Here is a 16,076-nt window from a genome sequence, read left to right on the forward strand (position 1 = left end):
CTCAGGGTTGTAAGATCGAGTCCCATGTTGGGCTCCATGCTGGGCATGAAGTCTGCTTAAGATTCTCTCTTATCTTCTTCCTCTGCCGCTCCCATTCTCTCCCTAAGGAAAAAAAAAAAGAAAGAAACAAAACAGATGAACATAGGGGAAAAAAAAGAGAGAGACAAACCAGAAAACAGACTCTTAACTATAGAGAACAAACTGACGTGACTGGAGGGAGGGGGCAGGGAGATGGGTTAAGGAGGGCATCTTTTTTTTTTTAAGATTTTATTTATTTTGAGAGAAAGAGAGAGAACACAAGCAAGGGGAGCGGCAGAGGAGAGGGAGAGCAGGTTTCCCACTAAGCAGGGAGCCTGATGCAGGGCTCAATCTTGGGACCCCAGGATCATGACCTGAGCTGAAGACAGACACTTGACTGACTGAGCCACCCAGGCACCCCAAAAGGGCACTTGTTTTGATGAGCACTGGGTGTTATATGTAAGTGATGAATCACTAAATTCTACACCTGAAACTAACATTACACTGTATGTTAACCAACTGGAATTTAAATAAAAACTTGGGAGGCGAAGGTCAGTAATACCTCACTTGGATATTTTTCCTATTATGAATGAGTCCCAAAAATATAGTTTGGTTGTGGCTGTTGTTAACATTTACATGAATGGAATCATAAATTATGGGCTCTGTTTGGTCTTGTTATCATCTTCAAAATAAAGTAAGATTCACCTATTTTAAAAGCAAAAACATGGGGTGCCTGGGGGGCTCAGTTGGTTAAGCAACTGACTTGATCTCAGCTCAGATCATGATCTCAGGGTTATGAGTTCATGCCCTGTGTTGGGGTCCACGCTGGGCAGGGAGCCTACTTAAAAAAATAAAACAAGACAAACAAAACAAAAACAAAAACAAACCTGTATCATGGAGCTATGTGAGAATGAAATTAGAGTGTGTGTAAGGCACTTGGCACATACTAAGCCCTTATTAAATGGTAACAGTTATTATAGTGAACTGTAGGCAGTCTTAAACAATGTAATATTAACCTTAAGAAAAATGGTTGGGATGGAAATGTACTCTTGAACTGAAAGAACATATCTGTTTTAAAAATATTTTATTGTAAAATAAAACACAAATGCAAAAATATATAGCTTTATGAGTTCTTTTAAGGCAAACATCCTTGTAACCACCAACCAGAGAATTTTTCTAGCCCGTGCATGCCCTGTCCTAATTGCAGTTTCCTTCCTACCTGATTTTTTAATGATCACTTCTATGTATTTCTTTATGGTTTTATTATTTAAATGTGTATCCCTAAACACTTTAATTTAGACTTGCACATTTTTATTTAATAAGTCCCCACAATTGGAAAGAGAGGTAGAAGAAAATAAGTTACAACTCAAGTGATAGATGTAATTGAAATGTATGTACAGTGTAGAATGGTGGTACAGTATACTAGTTAAAAGCATGGAATCCAGAGACAAGATGCCTGGGTTCATATTCCACCTCTGCCAATTATTAGCTCTTTAAGCTTGACCATGTTATTCAACTTCTCTGTGCTCATTCTTCTCATTTGTAAAATGGCATCAATAATAATACCTATCTGAGTACATGGATGGAAATATACAATGTATTTTTCAGAAAATAAGAAATCAGGTAAATGTTCAATTGAGGATCTAAAAAAGAGGGACAGAGGAAACCCTAAGAAACAAGGAGAAAAAAATAAAGGCATAAATTAAATAATGAACCATAGACTTTGAGTTCTCTCTCAATATTTGTTTTCTTCCTCCTTTTCATTAAATAGAGAACCACAATTTTTAGAGAACCCTTGGTCAGAATCAGTTTCATGGGCATGTGACCTGTGCAGTCACCCAGGGTGCAGTGTTCAGAGGGCCCCAAGATTAATTTAATGCTCTGCTGTTGCCATCTTGAAATTCTTAATACTTTTTGAACAAGGAGCCCCACATTTTCCTTTTGCACTGGGCCCTGCCAGTTGTGTAGCCAGTCTTGAACTGAGCATACAACTGTCCATGGTAGAGACTCATTTCCCATTCTTTCTTCAGCTAGGAGTGTTTCTGTGAGGAAATTCTGCTCAGTGGGATATAAGTGGAATTGTATGTGCAATGCCTGGAATATGTCCTTAAAAGACATTCCTCCTACTTGCTGGCAGAAATATAATCTTAATAGTTGGAATTCCAATAGTCATCTTGGACCAAGGTGGAAGCCATACAAGGTGGAGCAAGAAGATACATATAATTTGATCCTGGACACTTAGCACACCATAACAGCCCTGAACTACCTGTAGACTTCTTCGATTTAAGAAAGAAGAAACATTTTATCTTAAGCCATTGACATTTTGAGTTTTCCTGTAACTTGTACCTGAACCTAACCCTGATTAACTAAAAGGGTGGCAGATGGGAGAGAGTGGGGAAGGAGAGAGAGAGAAAACACAAAACTAAAAGTTCTGAATTGATCAATAAGATAGATATTTCTCTAGTAACAACAATCAAGAAAAAAAGAAAATTGAAATAATAAAATTCATAATAAAAAAGAAATATATAGTCACAACAGAGATTTTAAAAATAAAAAAATGAGAACTTAAAACATAACAAAATTTATATATTTCTGAAAAATATAAAATGCCAAAATTGGCTGAAGAAAAATGCAAAATAACAACCATTGAAGAATTTGAAAAGATAATTAAAAATGTTCCTCTCCAAATTCTCTAGGCTCAGATGGCCCATTTTATTTTCTAACATAAACATTTTAAATAAAATAGTTAACTGAATCCAACAATGCATTAAGAAACTAAGCTGTGATCAAGTAGTATTTATCCCAGAAATGCCAAGATGTTTTAAAATTAGAGTATCTATCATTTGTTTAACCACATTAAAGGAGAAAGTCCATGTGATTATCTTAGTGGATGCAAACAAAGCTTTTGTTTTAAAGTTATTACCTGTTTGTAATTTAAAAACTTGCAAACTTCCTCAACTTGACAAAGACTTTATGGTCAAACTCTACATTTAATGGCAAAAATTTAGATGACAACAGCTATTCTGCTGTTGATTTTTCCTATAGGCTAAGAAAAATCTGAAACAGTCAACAAACTATTAGACATAATATGAGAGTTCACAGAATTTTGTAATTATAATATTAACTTACAAAATCAATAGCATTTGTCTACATGAGCAAAGCACATAGAAAAAAAAATTAGAAAACCCAAGATACCACTTGCAATACTATAAAAACTGAAATATCTAAGAAGTACACTTTAAATAGTGTTGTCAGGGAACACTTCTCCAATAATGTAACGTTTGAGATGAGATCTGAATGAAGTGAGAGTCAGTCAGGCAGATTATCTAAAAAAAGAGCATTCTAGGCCAAGGAAACTCCAAGGACAAATGACTTCACACCTTTGATTTTTTCCTTCCTTTCAACATCAGAATGTTTTCCTTTCTGTTAAATTCAGTCATTTTTTAACATTTAAATAGTTTATCCAGGTTAAGAAGAAATCCTCAATTCTTTTATAGCTTTGGTGTAGGAGCAGTTGTTTTTTAAACAAAACTTAGAAGACAAGAAAAGAATGGTAACATTTCTAGAAGGCCAAACCAGCAATAAACAGAGTAGAAATACAAATAAGCTGAATTAAAAAATATTTTCATTTCTCTTCTTCCCACCGTATACTTCATCTGGCTGACCCCACTCATCCTTAATACTCAGCTCCAGGGTCATTTCCTACAGAAACCTTCTCTGATGCCCATCAAGGGCAACTCTCTTGATGCTTCTACACTTTTTCAGAGCATGCTTGTATCACTGCTCTTACTATATTGTTTGGAAATTGTAAGCTGGATTTTTGTGTGTTCATCTTTTTTTCCCCAGTTAATTATATGAGGTTACTTGGGAGGACATAGGTAAATTTCTTAGCACCCTTCCAGTCTTCCCTGGGGCTACTGCTATCTGATTGTGTGACTTACCATAAGTCACTTAAACTCTCTGAATCTCAATTTCATCTTCTGTACAGGATGATGACATTAATACCAATTTTACAATGTTACTTTGAGAATTAAATGAGTTGGTACATGTGAGAAATGTGATTATAACTTGAATATATCTCTCATTGCATGCTGTATAACTCAATGACAGGCACATGGAAGGCATCATTTTAATAAATGTTTACAGGAGTGGGGGAATCCTACAGGGAATATTTTGTCAAAAGGGAGGCACCCTGGCTCTATGGTGGGTGGGTGACTGTCTGTGGAGATAAGAAACCTCAGGAAATCCCTGGGGAAGGTAGACCTCCTGGGCATGCTCTGAATGATAGCATGGGAAAACTAACCCCCAGGAGTCCACGTGGGGGGCATGTCTATCCCACTCCCCATGCTGTGCTGTTTATACCAGAAGGAATTCTCTGAGGACTTCAGCAGGTGTGAAGTCTATTCTCCTTTCTGCCCTGCTTCCTGAAGAGAAGCTGACACACAGGAGAACTGAACCTGGTCTTTTTAAAGGTGGACTTTTTCCAGACATTTCTTTCTTCGGCCCAGTTGGAATATGTCTGTCAATGCTGTCCGACAGAACTCTCTGCACTGATGGGAATATTCTCTATATATGCTGTCAATATAGGGTAGCTATTGAGCAGTTGAATTGTGGCTAGTCTGACTAGATAACTGATTTTTAAGTTTTACTTAAAATTTAAATTGAACAGTGCAGTATATGTAGCGCATAAAAGGTTCTCATCAAATGGTAATTTGAAATGTCAACAAACACATTTGTACAGAACTGCACCTTCCAATTCTTCTTTGCCTGACTCTAATCAACTCTCTACACAGCAACCAGAGGAGCTGACCAGGTCTCTGACCTGTTTAGAAATTTGTTAATGGGTTTCTATCACTTTCAGGATCAAGTTCCCCATAGAGAAGTTCTCCAGAATCTGTCTTTACCTATTGATGCAGCCTTGCTGTCTACCCCAGACACCCTATCCCTTCGTTGCCCATGCTGTTTCTGTTGCCTCAACCACCCTTTTCCCTTGTACCACCATTTTCTTTGTCCAGCTTATTCCTACTTGCCCTTGAAGAGTTAGATCAGACACTGTCCTCTAGGAAGTTTTTCCTAAATATCCCTTTACCTACCCCCTCTACTCCAGGCTGGGTTTTGTGCCTCCTTCTGGACTCCCACAACCTCCCATGCTTTCTTTTATCAGAACCCTGATCATACTGGGTTATAATTATGGATTAAATCTCTTTTTCTTTCTGGAGTGTGAGCTCCTAGAAACCACAGACAGTGTTATATTCATCTCTTTATCTTCAGTGTGAAAACTAATAAAAGGAAAATTCATTTAGAAAGGAGTCGGGAAGTGGGCAGGAGGGAGCTCTCAAGTCCAGCACTCCTTGATAACTGCAGACCCACAGGATGTGAGGAGCCTCCCAGGTGAATACTACTTTACTATCCCTGCAGGATGAAGAAAGGCTTTCCTCCAGTCCTGGCAACAGTTCAGGCAATGAGAAACAGTCACAACACAGCCAATGAAAAACCACTATACTTGAGACTCCTAGTTTACTCCAATGGACTTTATGTTTCTAACAGCCTTCCCAGCTTCCTCCCTTTTCTATGTAAGAGAGTGTATCTCTCCTTTGCTCTGGGCCTTGCCTATCTATGGTGTTGCTACAGTTGAGTTGTCTCAGATTGCAATTCTCTGTTGTTTCCGGATAAACTTTTTTTATTGGTAAAATAAATGACAGTTTTATTTTTTAAGGTTAACACTAGCATCTGCACAGAAACTGGCTCAGAAACGGAATCAAGGTTTGTTTAAGTTAATTGTTCTAAAATATGTCAGGTTTTTTATTTACTGTAATTATACTTATTAAATGCATTTTAACCTGTCCCACCATTTGTGACTTAGAGCACTCTGTGTATTAGGAAGGGCTGGTTTGTTGGAAAAGGAAACTGAGGCTCAATGTCTATTTAAGTGATTTGTGCCCCAGATTATAAAGCTATAAAGTCAGAGTTTGAGTAGAACCTTTTCCATTTTCCTATACTTAATGAAGCTCCTTTGTGGTCTTCAGCCCTCAGTAACCCCTCCCATACTGAAATTCCTATAGCCCTCACAGCCTTTATCAGTCAGTCATTAGGATTGATTTATGAAAGCTTGTGTATTTTCATCTCGATAGTTGTGGTGACATGGCTTGTGAGTTTTTAAACTACTCAAATATGAGGGATATTTCTGATGAATATTTTCATGTAACTTTTTGTAGAGGTTCTTGTGGTGCCCATACCTTATTCCTCATTTCAGTGCAGGTGAGTGTGTCGTTCCATGCATGTTGCCAGCCTCCCACCCCAAATGCTTTCCAGTCCCTCTGCTTTTCTGCCTCAAGGCTTTCTTTCAAATCCTAGAAGGCTGCTTAGCCCTGGGCAAGCATAACCAGGAAATGTGAGAATTCAAGCTGGGGGATGGAGATAATCCTGAAACAATGGGGATGGAAATCAAGAGGTAAATGACCTCGTCTCCTTGTTCTTTGGTGGGACAATGCTGAGGCACATTCTACACAGTTTTCAGAGGGTCTCTCTAGTGAGCTTACACCCAGTTGTCTACTAAAGCAATCAGCTCAATCTCACACATTTTTTCTTGGCTTTTCCCCCTTCCCTCCTTCATTCTCTCCCCTTCACTTCTGTTTCCTGGGCTTACCTCCCAAACAAATTATCATCACCCAAGTGCTGGCCTCAGGCTCTGCTTTTGGGAAACACATCTGAAGATACTACCTAGCTATACAGGAGCTCCTTTAGAGATAATGCTTTGTCCTATCAGGTTTGTGCTTTAGCGTACTGGACTTGTAGTTTCACTGCTGATCTCTACGCTCTGCTTTGCTCCTGCTGCTCCTTCTGCCTGGCACAGTCTTCCTTTCCTTTGCCTGGCTGACAGCTTTCATTCTTCAAGACTTAGCTAGGGTATCCACTCCTCTTTGGAATCTTAACTCTTCCCCCCCCCCCCCCACTTCCCAATTTACAGTTCCACCTCTATGATCCTGTAGCAATTTAGATACTAGTTAACCTCTACCAAAGCCATTATCTCTCTTTCTCTCTCTTTGTTTCTGTGACCATATCCTTTTATTCAGAATATGTATTGAGTGTCCATCTGGCGGGCTGACTTCCTAGAATAAGTTGAAGACCAGCCTAGAGGCTGTGTCCCTATGAGGCATGTAAAGCCATTATCTCTCTTCCTTTCTCTGTGAGTGCCGTGAAGAGAAGGGGCCTACTTAGAATGGCACTTGTTAAAAAATTAGGTGCTCAATAAAACTGGTAAGATGTGCAGGAGTGAACTTAGAAGTCATTTTTCATTCCACAAATATTTACTGAGCCCTTACCTTGTGTCAAGCACTATGCTGTATTATGGAATATACCTAGATGAAGAGACCGAACCCAGGCAACAGGGAGCTCACCTTACCCTTAAGTAAGGAAGATAGAGTAATAATGCATAAACCAGTCAGTATTACGCCAGGGATGCACAGGGAACTGTGGGAGGACAGAGCAGCTCAGGAAAGAGTAATGTTCTAGCTGGGTCTTAGAAGATAGTGGCGATTCACCACGGAGAGTTGGGAAAGGGCATCTTAAGTATACTGAGACATACAGCAGCAAAAGAGAAGCCTTTTCTCGGTTTGGGGGCTGGTGAGGTTGTGGAGGGGCGAGGAGCCCGAGTATGGGGTGGGGTGGGCACAGAATGATTGATTCTCGGTGCATTTCAATTGAAGACCTAAGTTACCCAGCACCTGGACCAGGGCCGGGCACGTCAGGGGTAGACGCGTTGGGAAGTCAAGAAACCTGTCTCAAGTTCCCCAAATTGAGCGCCAACCACAGAAAAGCCAGCCCATCCAGGTCTGTGGTCAGCAGGAGGACCCTCTCGGCAGCAGGCGAGCGCCATCCCAGCGGCCCCGGTCTCCGCTACCCAGAGGCGGATGAGCATGCTCAGTTGACAGGACGCGGTGGCTGGGCGGCGGGGAGAGGTGCGGCGGAGTCCCAGCCCCGCAGGCGCCTAGACCCCGGAGAGCTGTAGCCGTGGGGGCGGGGCCTCCGACGCACGCTCCCTCCCAGCCCGCCTCTCCGCGCCCCGCCCCTCCAGCCTCGCACCGCCTGCTCGCACGCGGGCAACCCGTTGCCTTGGCAACCGTCGCACCGCGTCTTCCTGAGGGAGCTCAGTCAGCCCGCGGATCCCGTCGCCCGCTCCCCACTGCCCCCCGATTTTCGCGTGGGCTTAGAGGCGGAGGGACAACAAAAAATGGCGGAGCGGAGCCAGACGGTGCCTGAGGCAGGTCTGTGGGGGCGGTCGATCAGGGGGAAGCGCTAAGGCAGCACGGCTGTCCTGGGTCTGAGGGGAGAGGGGACTTGGGCATGGCCTTACTCCTGAGGAGGCGCCCCTGTGTGTTTGCGCGGTGGGGCTGTGACCTCGGGGTCAGGGGTCAGGGGAGGTGCTTACCGCTCTGAGTGGCGGCGGGCATGGACCTCGGAGTCCCGGTGGCGGCGCAGAGGTGTATGCGGGAGTGTGCACACTCCTGAATGAGCATGGGCCCAGAAAGGGCTGGGACTCCAGGGAAGATAGGACTCCAATCCTGAGGGGCACCTGTAATGGGGCTGATCGAAGGAGTAGGCTGAGTCATGGAGAGGGGGTACACAGTCCTGTGGAAACATAAGGGGGCTCCCTAAAGGGGCATGGTTTGGTGGAGAAGGTCACTTAATCTGAGGAGGCAGGTGTATGTGGGGGGGGGAGTGTTACTTTAATATCAGGCAGTGCCACGGAAGGGGGTTATACACCAAGTATTTGTGTTTTGGGGGAAGTATATAGTGCCTTAGAGTCACCCCTGGCCACGGAGAAAGTATGCAAACCCTCCTGTGGGTCCTTATAAAGACAAGAGGCTTGAGGGGACACCCAGAGCCTCAGTCCTTCGGAACCTTACCAAAGGATGCTGGAACCTGAGTTTGAGTGTATATGGGATCAGTGCTCTTGAAGGTCATTCAGAATCACAAAGGAGTGTATATCCACATATCTGTGTGTGCAAGATAGTCTTTAAGGTGCAGGGAGACTGCTGGGAAGGGGGTCCCAAGGTCCTATTCCTGAGGGGATCCCGTTGTGGGTTTGACTGGGCTTGGAGAGTAGTGACATAAGTGTCTTACAGGGTCATAGAAGAGAGCTAAGATTTTCACATTCTTGTGTATGTGGGGGGAAGTTTGTACCTGAAAAGGGTTGGGGACTGAAGAACTGAAGCTTTAAGACAAGTGATATCTGTGTGTGTAGCAAAGCAGTGGCTTTGGGGATATGTGTGGTGGTGAGTGATGGAAGTGATATACACAGACTTGTATACGTGTCCTAATTAGGTATTTTGTTTACAAGAGTGACTCACTTGAATTATCCAGCCCTTGGAGGTGGGGAAGGGGGATAGAGTTTATGCTAAGACCATATAGTGACTGGAACTGGAAGCCAAATAAAGCTATTGAGGTTCAAGAGATTGTTACCTCTCAAGACCTGCATGATTTCTCTTTCTTTCATGGCATCTCTGTTTCTTCCACCAAATAGTTCCTCTATTCTTTTTATAGTTTAAGTTCCTCATAACATTACTTTATTCATTCCTCCACTCAAGAAATATTTATTGAGTGCCAGCGACATGTCAGGTCCAAGTTAGGCAAGGGAAACTCTCTGCTTGTGATCCTCTTACCTTGTTTTTTCTTTTTTCTCCCCCTCCCCCATCCCCCATAGACTTACTGCCTTTACACATATTATACAATTTACTTATTATTTTTATTGCTTATTGCCTGTTTTCTTCCATTAGAATATAGGCTCCATGAAGACAAGGGTCTTTGTTGTGTTTAACAACCCACATGTCTAGAACCATACATGGTATACAGTAGGTTATTATTAAATATTTATTTAATGAATAACTAAATGACCTGATAAAGTCTGCGGGTTCAAGAAACTTTCTCTGAGGAAGTGATATTTTAGCTGAGATATATTGTGTAAATGAAGAGAAGGACAAAGAGTGGTCAAGGCAGAGGGAACCATGTGCAAAGATCCTAAGGTAGAAGGAAACATGATGTATTTAAGGAACTGAAAGGAGACAAATATGGCTGCATGTAGAGCAATAGGAGGAGAAAAGAAACTGAAACAGATCTTGCAGGCCTTGTGTACTATGATACAAATTTTGGTCAAAAATCTTAGGAATAATAGGAAGCCATTGAGGGCTTTTAAGGAGCATGACATGATTAGAATCATGAGGAAAACTATAACTGGCTACAGTGTGGAAAGTACAAAAGGTACAAGAGTGGATATAGGTGGACCTTTTAGAGGGTGGCAGTGGAGATGGAGAGAAGGAATTGAGAAATATTTAGGAGATAGAATTAATAGGATTTAGTGAAAGATGGGGAAGAAGGAAAAAGGAGGTATCAGGGCATACTTCCAATTTTCTAATTTGTGCATCTGGATAGTTGGTGGTGCACTTATGGAGATAAGGAGCAGTGGAAGGGGTTTTGGCTGTGTTTGAGAGGGAAGATCATGAGTTTGGTTTTGGACATATGGAGTCTGAGGTATCATTTAGCCATCCAGGTAAGTGGAGGGATTGACAGGGCAGTTGAATATATAAGAAAAGTCTGAGCCAACATGGAGATAATTACTGAAGTCATAAATGTGGATGAAATTGCCTAGAGAGAGAGTAGCATGTGGGAGGCGGAGGCTTGGGATTAAGTGTTGAATAGCTGAAATATTTCAGTGCTTTCCAAAGAAAATGAGGAGAATGGCCTCGAACAGATTAAATGCTGACAAATGATATTAAAAGGATGACTGAAAAACTAGCTTTAGCAACAGATTTAGCATTATTGGTAAAATTGATGAGAGAAAATTGATGAAGGTAGAAGCCAAACCATTTAACTTCCGAATCATTATTAATGGGTGCAGTCTTTGTTTCTTAATTCAGATTCCCGAGAGAGAAACTGATTGATATCTATCATCTTTCCCACCAGATCATGTCAAAGGATTGCAAGTCAGTGTAGGATTGACTGTTTCTGGATTAGATGTCCAGCTATTGTTGGCTGGAGTCACCTGGTGCAAAACGTCCATTTGGTGATTTCTCATCTCAGTAGCAATAGCTAGCGTTTATGGAATGTTTATTATGTGCCAGATATTGTGCTAGGTGCTTTATATGTTTTAATTTACTTCAGCATCATAACTACATTCTAAAGTATTATCTCTAATATTTGAAGAAGTTTTGGCACAGAGAAGTTAAGCAACTTGCTCAATAACTGCAATAAGTGTAAGATTGTAGGATTTTGGGGCCTATTTTAACATTATCCAGATTCATTATTTGGCTTTCTGTTTGTATGGCAACATACTATATATTGAAGAAATAATAGCCACGATGAAAATTCCTGCCCCACAGGAAATGTTATTCTAAGGTAAGCATATGTTAGCAAGGTGATGTGGAAAGAACTGGGCTTCAGATCTTTGTTTAAAGCCTGTTTCTATACCTTATTAAATGAGGACCGGGGACTCAACTTTTCTGTTCTAAAGTTCCCTCATCTCTAAAATGGGGATGGTATTTACAGGATAGGTGTAAATACTAGAGGTGCTATATCTGAAGTGCCCAATAAATGCTATTTCCTTAGTTCCCCTGAAGCTTGAATATAGAAAATTAAGATGTATTACCCATACTTTACATATAAAAACAAGCTTTAAACATACAGTGGTGAATTTAAGACATTCTTTTTTTCTTTCCCATTGGTTTAATTTATTTGCTATCGGAAGAAAGGCGGACACCTAGTTTAGGAGAATGTGGAATTGTTACCTGAACTAAGCGTCATGGGATATGTCCCTATATGAGATAGATTTTGAGAAATTTCTTAAAGGTGTGAAGGGACAGTTAAACTTTTGTTTTTTTTCAAGCATGCAGATAGCTCTGTAAGAAGGTCAGGATTGCAAAAGGAAGTTTCTTTTAAATAATGTACTTTAAAATGAGGACAAGAAAAAATGAGGACAAGAATGTTAGAATTTCTCTTCTTCTCCAATAATTTGACTATGAAAAATAATAAAAAAGAAACCTTGTAGTTAATTAAATGTAGGAGTATTATTCTCAGGCTAGATTGCACCTGTTTCAATTTCTCAGACTCTTCTCCTTCCTTTCCAACTATCATAAAAGAAAGCTTTTGTTTGAATTACCTGGTAAAATTGCTTTCCTGTATTGCCAAGTTTGTTACTTTTGTGGAGGTCCATACTGACCAGAAATTTTAGAATGATGTGGTCTCTTAAAATGGCCTGTACCTTGATCACTTTCTCTGTAAAATTGAGTCTTTTTTTTTTAAAGTAATTTATGGTATCTGAAATCATCTATAGACAGAATCTTGAAATTTTAAAAAGCCTTAGAAATAAGAATAATATTTTCTATCTTCTGTTAGTAGTTGGACAAAAATTAAGTCTATTTGCAAATTGGGGATAGTAACATCTACTTTTCAGGTAAGAATTAAAGATAGGTTTGGAAAATGCGTAATGTCTTACACTCTCCTACCCCCAAAGAAATGGTAGCTTAATTGGTATATACGTGTGTGTGTGTGTTTGTGTGTCTTTTCCTAAAGGCTTACTAGTAAAATCACCTTTGGAGATGAGGAAATCCAGGTCTACAATCCCCTATTTGCAGCCTTGGATGCAAATATATTTCAGAATTCAGATTTTTTTTGGGTTGTGGAAAAGTAATACAGCATATGAACTGTTGATTACATAATATCTCCTTGGGGTATGGGAAAGTACCTTGTAATCAAACAACATTAATATATTCACACTAAATGAATAGAAGTTATAAATAGCTTTCATGTCAATTTAGGTTAAGTTTTGCCAACAAATTAGTTTTGGCACCAAACCTATGAAAAAATATTTGGTTTTTAGAGATTGATGGATTTTGGAATTGTGGAAAAGGGAATGTGGACTTATGTAATTTTTTCCCTTTTTAGAAATATTTTTAAAACTTTAATTTTTTTGTCACCTATATATTTTCTGTAACCTCAGTAAGTATAGCTTTATTAAAGATCCAAAAAGTACAGTATTGGGACAGAAAGTACCTCTTGTTTCCATGATGCTTATATGCTTGTTTCTTCTAAGGAGCTCTAAATGTTGCATTTGGCTTTAGTTTCAGTATCATGGCTCAGTGTCACTTTCAATGAGAGATACTAGAGAAATTTATGTATTAAGAAGGTCAGAAGGATGTCAGTATTTTGCATACATATTTTTAGCAAAGTCCCAGCTTTGTCTTTGTTTCATTTAAGAACAGCACAGTCTTATATGAGTGTCAGAATATTTTTATTAATTGTTAAATTTCAGCAATGGAGTAGGTGTTAATTTAGTATTGATTTAAGAAAAATTTTCATCTTTAGCTGAATTTGACTTTTCTGATTATAAGATATTATTGTAAAGTGTGAAAGCTTGCAATAATTCATTGATGTTACTCACCGTATAGGAATATGATAATTTTTACTTTTTATATTTTGCATTTATTTAATGGGAGTCATAAAAGAAATTTATTTTTTTCAAACTCTAAAGAAAGATGTTTTTATTTGTTATATATTTTTGAGAACTATTGATTGTGAACATTTGAGTCTCTGAACAGGTTTTCAGAATAATGTACTTGCATATCAACTGAAGAAAAACAAAACAAGCAAACACAAAAAGGCTCCTAGAATTTTATATAGGATTAAAAACTTAAAAAAAAAAGATTTTATTTACTTATTTGACAGAGAGAGAGAGAAAGAGAAAGAGCACAAGTAGGCAGAGCAGCAGGCAGAGGAAGACTGAGAAGCAGGCTCCCCCACTGAGCAGAGAGCCTCATGCTGGGCTCAATCTCAGGATCCTCGGATCATGACCTGAGCCAAAGGCAAATGCTTAACTGACTGAGCCACCCAGGTGCCCCTAGGATTAAAAGCTTTTATATAGAATTGGAAATTCCTAAATAAAGACTTTCAACAATGTTATGAAAAAAATCTCTGAGTTTTGGTGGAAGAAATGGGGAAAATAATCTGCTGTCAATTACAGTTTGCTGCATTTTTTCAGGAATTTTAGAAGTCACTAATTGTAATATATTAATCTCTGTGTCATGGCTTTGTGAAAGAAATCACTATGTTGTGGACTGTGTTATTCATTTTTAGAATTATTTATTTAAAAATATGTATTGAGAGGTGCCTGGGTGGCTCAGTCAGTTCAGCATCCCACTCTTGATTTGGGCTCAGATCATGATCTCAGGTTGTGAAATTGAGACCTGCATCGGGCTCTGCACTGGGTGTGGAGCCTGCTTAAGATTCTCTCTCTCCCTCGCCCACTGCCCCCCCCATGATGCACACAGGTACTCTCTCTCTCCCCGCCAAAAAACCTTTAAAAATATGTGTTGAATACTTATTATGTGCCAGGCATTGTGTCCAACTTTGGAAATTCAGAGATGTATTAGACAAAGTCCCTGCCTTCAAGGAGCTTCAGTCATAGTGGAGGAGGAATAGAGTTAGAAAATTACCATCCAGTCAATGAAAAGAGTTGTACACAGGATTCTGAGGCTAGAGAATAGTTCTCTGACAGCCTGGGGTGGTGGTAAGAGTAGTTCAGTAAAGCTACTTGGAGGAAGGACACATGAATTGAGTCTTGAATAATAAGAAATTAGCCCAGTGAAGGTTGTAGGCAGAGGAACTGGGAATAGAGAGGAGGAATGGAGGGCAGAGAGAGCAACATATACCCAGGAAAGTTGTGTCGTGAAAGAATGAAGCTTATTCAGAACATTGCTAGTATTGCTCATCTATTAACAGAGCTAAAGACTGTATTTCTTTTTATTTTTTTCCTTCTATTGGTTCTTAAACATTTATGGGGTAAGAGATCTCTTTGGGTATGTTATGAAAAGACAATGAATTCTCATGAAAATGCATGCTGTGTACAGTCATATGAAAATTTGAAAATAATTTTATGAGGTAATGTCCATCTTCCAAATCTTCTATTTGTTAGTAATGGAGGATTACATTTCAGTTAGTAACAGAGGTTACATTTAAGAATCTGAAATCTTCAAAGTAGGAATACTATGGTAGAAGGGGTTGATCTAATAACATCTCTGCTAGAGCAGGTCCAAAGCAAATGCTGGTTCCTAAATTATTTGGTCATCAGTTTATCTTATACTTGTACCTTCTTAGTAGTTTACTCTCTCATTTTGCCTCATAATAGACCTAAAAAAAGACTCCAGGGTTACATAGATGTATTCAAGAGAGATTAAGTGATTAGTTCAGGCTTATGTGCTAGAAACCAGGTATTTCTGATTACAAAGCTCAGATTCTTTCCATTTTTGCTCTCCTAAGTAGAAAAGACATGTATAAAATTAAAGCATATGGTAAGGGAAATGTTAATTTTTTTTCTTTATATTGACTGTTAGAAGGTAAGTGACTTAACCAGAATCCCACAACTAGGGAAAAGAGGAGCCAGAACTGTAACCTAAATTTCCTGATTCCCATTCAGTAAATAATATACTGCCCTAAAATGGAGAGATTTAAATAACCAGGTCTTATAGTAATGGCCTTTAGAAGCAAAGTTAGTGAGGTTCTTGAGTGGCTCAGTCAGTTGAGCATCTGACTCTTGGTATTAGCTCAGGTCATGATCTCGCGATTGTGGGATTGAGCCCTGCATTGGGCTCTGTGCTCAGTACGGAGTCTGCTTCAGATCTTTTTCCCTCTCCCTCTGCCCCTCCCTGTGTACACACTCTCTCAAATAAATAAAATTTAAAAAAAAAAAAAAGCAAAGTTAGTTATTTCAGTAAGCCAGTCTTTTGTCATTTGCAGAGTACCTCCCTTCTTTTAGGCACCTTACATATATCTTGTTTAATTCTCACAGAATTACTGCAAGGAGGTATAATTATCTCAGTTTTACATATGAGAAAATTGGGGTTCAGAAATAATTAAGTGGTGAAGCTAAGGCTACACAACCCATAAATAGTAGAACTTGAATTACAACCCAAGTCTGTCTGGCTCTATGTGCATACTGGTGAGACTACTTCTGCCTCCTGGCTTTATTTAACCTGGATATAAAATGAATGCCTTTGATGATGGGAAGGGAT

At 39.6% G+C, this 16,076-nt stretch overlaps 1 protein-coding gene across 1 annotated transcript in view; it reads left to right on the plus strand.

Annotated features, from left to right (window-relative positions):
• Positions 1–10,533: 10,533 nt before the first annotated feature.
• Positions 10,534–16,076, plus strand: part of AGBL4 (AGBL carboxypeptidase 4) — a 1,510,278-nt gene continuing 1,504,735 nt past the window's right edge. Inside the window, exon 1 of the mRNA XM_088022849.1 lies at positions 10,534–10,564. Within this exon, the coding sequence (XP_087878975.1) occupies positions 10,534–10,564 (31 nt within the window). The remainder of the gene's footprint in view (positions 10,565–16,076) is intronic.

The sequence above is a fragment of the Eumetopias jubatus genome, unplaced genomic scaffold, assembly GCF_037043125.1.
Source record: "Eumetopias jubatus isolate StellerSeaLion01/CBP00866 unplaced genomic scaffold, mEumJub1_p1.0 scaffold_4, whole genome shotgun sequence".
Taxonomy (NCBI): domain Eukaryota; kingdom Metazoa; phylum Chordata; class Mammalia; order Carnivora; family Otariidae; genus Eumetopias; species Eumetopias jubatus.